Source organism: Squalius cephalus (assembly GCF_949319135.1).
Source record: "Squalius cephalus genome assembly, chromosome: 20".
Classification (NCBI taxonomy): domain Eukaryota; kingdom Metazoa; phylum Chordata; class Actinopteri; order Cypriniformes; family Leuciscidae; genus Squalius; species Squalius cephalus.
Window position 1 is genome coordinate 20,053,881 of NC_137141.1, and position 7,277 is coordinate 20,061,157.

A 7,277-nucleotide genomic window follows, 5' to 3' on the forward strand; every position below is an offset into this window, starting at 1 on the left:
ATCCAAACTGAGGTAAACATTGCTCCAGCTCCATCTTGTGGGCTGTCAAAGATATTGCTGCAAAATAAAAACAGACAAAACATTGCACTACAATAGACTACATTCTGCCTCTATTGCGGCGTAAATTTTACATTTTACATAACTAGACTAACCACATAACGTATTATATTATAGCTGTATATATTACTACCATATGGACATCAATTTGATACACTCATCTCTGACTGATAACAGATTACTTCCTGAAGTGTAACACTGAAACAAGCATTTTTGCTGAAACGCTGTTTGAGAAAATTGAAACCCATTGAAACTATCTGTATTGGGAAAAGAGCTATACAAATACTACATTTGAATTTGATTGAATTGAGCAATGACAGTTAATCATTAATCATTGAAAGACTGGGTTTGGGAGAAGGGTAAAGCAATAAAAATGAATGGATTTGAAAATTAGCATTTGAGAGAAAGAAAATTATGAATGCATAGTAAAATGTTTCTGAGACAATACAAATATGCTCAGATTATAATTGTGAAGGATACAATTTGACAGTAAGAATTTTATGTTTATTTATTTATATTTTATTTTATTTAAAAATCAACTAGGTAATAAAAATGCAAATTGCCACTAGGGCTATTGGTGCCTGTTCCAGTGTATTCCAGTGCACGTGTTTCCTCGTGTCAGAATGGCCGAGCGGTCTAAGGCGCCAGACTCAAGGGTTCGTCCTTCTCAGGTGATGAGGTTTCTGGTCTCCGAATGGAGGCGTGGGTTCAAATCCCACTTCTGACAATACGTTTTAGATATTCGAAATAAAAAATACCTTACATGTATAAGTTTAAATGACTTAAACAATATAGCCTGTGTTCAATTTACAAATTAGACAAATATCAATGATCACTTGACTTGACATTTGCTAATCGAGAGATTTTTAAAACATAAATAAAATCTGTTTGAATCTATTAGGCTAGGTTAAGTTTACAGCAAAAAAGTCTGTAGAATAAAATATGGAATTATAATCATATTTTATAATTCCAAGGCTATCTTCTTCTTCTTGTCAGAATGGCCGAGCGACGTGGGTTTAAATCCCACTTCTGACAAGAGTCTTTTAGAGTGACAGGACTCAAAATGAAAACGAGGTTTATTCACGCGGTGTGTCGTGAGCTAGAGCAATGTAAAATCCACAACAGATTTCTAGCTGTCACGTCTCACGGTCACGATTTCCATATCAAATATTTCAGATTAGTCAGTGATCGTGCTTGATATGCACCATTAGACGAATTTGCAGTCTGGTTTCAGACATTTTAGCAGCAGATCACCGGAATTAGATATTGAATTCATTAACGACTCCTCACACACATTGTATGTTAAATAAGTAAAACTTAAGACGGCAAACACAGATACGACCACATCGATTCAATTATAGATTGCTTTAGTCTCGTCTCGAAAGACAGTCAGAACTGTGAGAATGATCGATTGCTTTAGTCTGGCGAATGGGACAGTTTCTGTTCCTGACGTTTATTGTGCAGCTCGACTTTTGGTGTAAAATATTAAATAATGGCACAGCCTCCACCAAAACCATGGGAAAGGCGAATCCCTGGAACCATAACTGGACCATTAAACTATCGGTTCGTAATAACTCGTCTTATTTTGGCCAGCATGTCCAGCATGTTGGAACGCTAGCGAACCTATTAGCTCTCATGCAAATATAAAATCTATATTTGACGAAGTGGTATTTTTGTTGTAAAAATAATAAGTAACGTTATGTGCATACGTTTGGTTTTACGGTGATTCTGATAAAAGTTCTGTATGGTTGTATTGACAATTATACTTTTGTTGTTAAGTTACGTAAACTTAATGTTTGGCTCGTACTCGAGCATGTCAAGAAGTGTTTGCATGTGAGTGTCAAAGTTCACAGATACAGTGTTCAGTCTTTTACTTTTAAATAGAGAATATTTGACAACTTTTAACTATGTTTTATTATTATTGCTTTTCTATAGATATGCCATTTCTTTTTAATGTTTTTATTTTATTTCCTATCTAGCTCTACTGACTTTGGATCAGCATCACATAGTGGGCCATCAATGTCTGGTCCTCCACTTCTAACACGTGTGGCACCACCCATCCCTCCAAGATCCGTCCAACAGGCATACCGCCCTACATACAGCTCATTGCCCTCCTCATATAGCCCTTATGGGAGCTCCATGTATGGGGGGGGTTACAGCCCCTACAGCTACAGTGGTTATGGAGTTGGAGGTGGCCTGGGTTATAACCGTTATAACTTAGGGGACGACGTCCCACCCAGCCGTTTTGTCCAGCAGGCGGAGGAGAGCAGCCGCGGAGCGTTTCAGTCCATTGAGAGCATTGTCCACGCCTTCTCGTCGGTCAGCATGATGATGGACGCTACTTTCTCTGCTGTCTATAACAGCTTTCGCGCTGTTCTGGATGTGGCCAATCACTTCTCCCGCTTACGCATACATTTCACAAAAGTGCTGTCTGCTTTCGCCCTGGTTAGGACCCTTAGATACCTATATCGCAGGCTGCAGAGGCTGCTGGGATTGCGTCAGGATTCAGAGGTGGACGATTTGTGGGCCGACAGCGCGGCCTCCTCTTTGGTGTCTGCTTCAGGAACCAGAGGTGCTGGGATTGATGACCCCAGAGTGAATTCTGTCAAATCATGGCCCATTTTCTTGTTTTTTGCTGTCGTTCTTGGAGGGCCGTATTTGATCTGGAGGCTTTTGAGGTCTGCTGAGGGTCCTGAGGAAAATGGTGAGACATTCCCTTCATGTTCTGTCTGTTCTCATTCCAGTCTTAAACCTCACTCACTCTTCTCACTATTTATTGGTCTGACATGAAGTCCGGTATTATTCAGTATCTAGCCTATCACTTCTGTTTCTATTTTGCCTTTAACGTAGGACCATGGGACTGGTAATGAGAATGATTTACACTACTGTTCAAAAATTAGGGGTCAGCAAGATTTAAAAAAAAAAAAAAAATGGTAACACTTAAAGTGCCGCTATTATGCTATTTTAAAGGCAGTTTCATTTTCTCGTAATATACATTGCACATCACCACATTTTTCAATTATTCTAAAACGACTTGGTGGATGAATCAGTCTCTCTAAAATCCCTCCTTTCTGAGAGCTTGCTCTGCTCTGATTGGCCAGGCGCCCCAGTCTGTTGTGATTGGTCTACCGTGTACAGCGTATTACGATTACCATAACTGAACTTCAGTTCCGTCCGAAGGCTTCCTAAAGCTCAACGATTGTACACCCTGTAAAGACAGTAACTATGACGTCTATTTTACCATATCAATCCGAGCGCAAGTCCGATGATGAAACATTGGAAGAACTAGTTATTCAACCTGAACCTCCATCGCAAAAATGACTTGATCAGGACGTTTCTCAGTGATATGCTACTCATTTTGATGTACATTATGAGATGTTTCAACTGTAATTCCTCACCATCAGCATTAACAAGTGTATGTTCATCAACAAACCAATGTGTATATTTCTAATTTTGCGGTGCACATGCAGGAACTGTATTAACTGTATCAATAACGGTGCATATGTTAGCTGAGCACTAACGTGAATGACTGAAGTGACATTAAAGTTTGCAAAAAAAATCTTGCTCCATCCTTTATCTTTACTCAAAGTAGTAAGAACAACAGACATCTGCATTAATACACAGTTTTAGGTAATAGTGGCCCACAGCTTGGCCTACTTAGCAAAAGTATTTCAGTAAGACTGTAATAACGCGAGTTAGCCGGTTAGCCAGAAACTTTCACAATATAAAACAGAAAGCTACGGATTTTGAACACCCAGAAGAAAATATATTCATCAGCAATTAATCGTACTTACAGGTTGTGGTTCTGAGGAGCAAGCTGGTCCAAATAAACTGGGTACTGACCCATATTTCAAGAGCAAGCGTTTTGCAAATCCTGCGTTGAACTCCGAGATTTGAGAAGCAGTCGTCAGTAAAATGACTTGTTTGAGGGCGGGTCAAGTTGTTTGCAGACGGACAACGTACAACATAGGTGGGCATTATGCATTATGTAAATGTATTTTCTAGTGACGTAGAACCGTCACGCAGTGAGATTCAAATTACAAACGACTCGTTCAGGCGGTTCTGAGTTGATTCTTTCTTTTTGGAGACAATAACTTAATAATTTATCGCACACTTTCGACTCTACAACTTTACAGAATTTTTATAATATTCACAAACTGCTATATTACACTGGATGAAAGTGAATATTTGAAAAACCATAATGGGGCACTTTAAGGCCTCATTTGTTAACATTAGTTAATGTAGTAACTAACATGAACTAACAATGAGCAATACATTTGTTACAGTATATATTAATCGTCGTTAATGTTAGTTAATAGAAATCCAGCTGTTCATTGTTTGTTCATGTTAGTTCACAGTGCATTAACTATTGTTAACAAATACAACATTTAATTTAAATGATGTATTTGTAAATGTTAAATTAACATCAACTAAGATTAATAAATGTTGTAGAAGTATTGTTCATTCTTAGTTTGTTAAATAAAGAGGTCAACTAATTTGAACTAATTAAACCTTATTGTAAAGTGTTACCAATAAATGAATACTTTTATTCAGAAAGGATGCAATAAATTGGTCAAAAAAGTGACAATATATTGTACCACTAAACAAACATCACTGAAATTTTTTTTTTTACATTTCTCAGGCTGAGACTTGTCACTGAATTTGATGCAGGACTGAGTCATTTTATCACTGTGTCATTGTGAAATGTTTTTATAGGGTGCTGATGTACAGGGCTTCTGTAGTTTTATATGTAGTCGTGTCTATATGTTTGTGCTTAATATAAGTTATGTTCTGTTTTTCAGCCACTAACTGGGCAAGTGGGGAGGATGACCATGTAGTAGCACGAGCTGAGTATGACTTCACAGCTTCGTCTGAGGAAGAGATCTCTCTACAGGCTGGAGACATGCTTAATCTTGCCCCTAAAGGTAAGAACAAGAACAAGACTCTTAACATAATCTGAACAGAAGTGTACTTCAACACTTTATCACACGCAAACACACTGTCTACAGTCTAGATAATCCAATGAGAAAATTTAAATAAAACACAAATCCTTTTTGCACAGCAACTTATCAACAATGTAATATTTTAAATTTGCCTGATGTCAAGCATATACACTTTGTACCATGTACATTTTGTTCTAGGCATTGTCTTACAGCTTGTACTCAATGTATTCCTCTCTTTTTTGCAGAACAACAGCCCAGAGTGCGTGGCTGGCTGTTAGCCAGTGTGGATGGGCAGATCACTGGCCTCGTCCCTGCCAACTACGTTAAAGTGTTGGGCCGGAGGAGAGGCACAAAGCATGCAGAATTAGAGAGGATGGCACAGGCCCAGCAGGCGGCACAGAACCTTCCAGCACCTCAAACTGCCCTGGCTACAGCTTCTCTTCCCAACTCCAGGCTGGCTGTTCCTACCACATCACATCCAGATGATCTGCTGGAGTCTGTTTACGGGGAGACACTTCATGCTGCCCTGGAGGTGCAACCTTCCACAAACAATAGCAGTGATACTGTAGTGATCACCTCAGAAAAGATGGACTTATGAATAATCTGGATGTGTGGGGAGGTGTGTGTGTGTGTGTGTGTGTGTGTGTGTGTGTGTTTGTGTTGGTGGGAGCTAAGAGAAAAAGTGTATCCTTCATTAGAATGTATCACCCTCTATATAAATTGGTCCAACAGATAAAAAAGGAGAGGAACAAATGAAAAGTGGAGGTATTGAAAGGGAGGTGAATAGTCTTATACCTTTATAATGTATCATTTGAACTGCATAATTTCACAAATTTCAGTAGACTGTTAGGCTCAAAGCCATTACCAATGTGTTTTTTTTCCTATAACAAAAATGGTGGAAATTTCAACATTATAGTTTGTGTTAATAAGACCCATTAATTTATTTTGAAGAATAATGGATACAATTTGTAATGATATGCTTGCTTTAAGCATAAAATGTTACACATGTTGTCATTCATGTATACAGTTAATGCATCTGATTAGTTTAAATTGTGAGTTCTTATATCAATCTGAATTTGTAATAGAGTGTTTCTAGTGAATTTCATTATGGGAATTCTCTCACTCTCCAATGTAAGAGTTTTAGATTGCTGTTCATCTTTCTTCAATGTTGTGAATATTTAATATTTTATTTTTAAGATGTATCAAGGATTAGTTTGTGCATTTCTCTGTGTTTTCAGGCTTGTTTGTTTTCTCATACTGCTACTCAGTGTGCAATTATGTAAATACAAGCAATTCTTTTGCCAGTAAATGATTAAAAAAAATTATATCCTGTCATTTTCAGTTGTATAATAGTTCCAACATTTCTAAGATTACAGAATTACTAATTGACATTCAGCTGGTTAAGAAATTGCTTTTGGAAATAAATAAAAAGAAGTAATAAAAATGTGTTACACAATCAGTTTGTCTACCGTTCAAAAGTATGGGGTTGGTCATTTTTAGATGTGTTGTAAAGGAGTTTCTTATGCTCACCAAGGCTGCATTTACTTGTACAGAAATACAGTAAAAACAGTAATATTGTGAAATATTACAATTTAAAACAACTGATTTTTATTTTAATATGTATCGAATTAATTTATTCATGTGATGGCAAAACTGAATTTTCAGCATCATTATGTCAGTCTTCAGCGTCACATGATCCTTCAGAAATTATTTTAATTATGCTGATTTGCTGCTCAAGAAACATTTCTTATTATTATCAATGATGAAAACTGTTGTGCTGCTTAATACTTTTTTCAGAATTCTTTGATGAAAGTTCAAAAGAACAGAATTTATGTTAAAAATAAATCATAAAAACATATAATGCAACATAATAAATGTCTTTAATGTCACTTTTGATAAATTCAATATGTCCATGCTGAGTAAAAGTATAAATGAAAGAAAACATACTAACCCCAAACTTTCGAGTGGTAGTAGTTAAATCCATGGCTGTACACTAACTTACGGTTATTAAATCAGGAGACTGTATTGCACAATAATTTAGACCTTGGTGTGCCTCACAGTTGTACTGAACCTCATCTCTTTCTGTCTAAAAATAAGCCTTTAGTCAGTCAGAATATCTACAGTGCTACATTTCGTTCAGCAATCTAACTGACTTGATTATAGAGAGTAAATTAATTTGTGTTTCTCTGGGGCCCATATTAAAAACAGAATCCCATCAATCAAATAGAATGTTGGGGTTGTCGCCTGGCAACGGAGACGCCGGCGCGCACCTGCTGC

At 37.2% G+C, this 7,277-nt stretch overlaps 1 protein-coding gene across 1 annotated transcript; it reads left to right on the forward strand.

The window, feature by feature from the left end:
- Window positions 1-1,155: 1,155 nt before the first annotated feature.
- pex13 (peroxisomal biogenesis factor 13) lies at window positions 1,156-6,473 on the forward strand. The gene is made up of 4 exons (XM_079853412.1): window positions 1,156-1,620; window positions 2,037-2,761; window positions 4,860-4,982; window positions 5,246-6,473. Exons 1-4 carry the CDS (start codon window positions 1,550-1,552, stop codon window positions 5,596-5,598), a joined length of 1,272 nt encoding a protein of 423 aa, XP_079709538.1. The 5' UTR covers window positions 1,156-1,549; the 3' UTR covers window positions 5,599-6,473.
- Window positions 6,474-7,277: the final 804 nt, after the last annotated feature.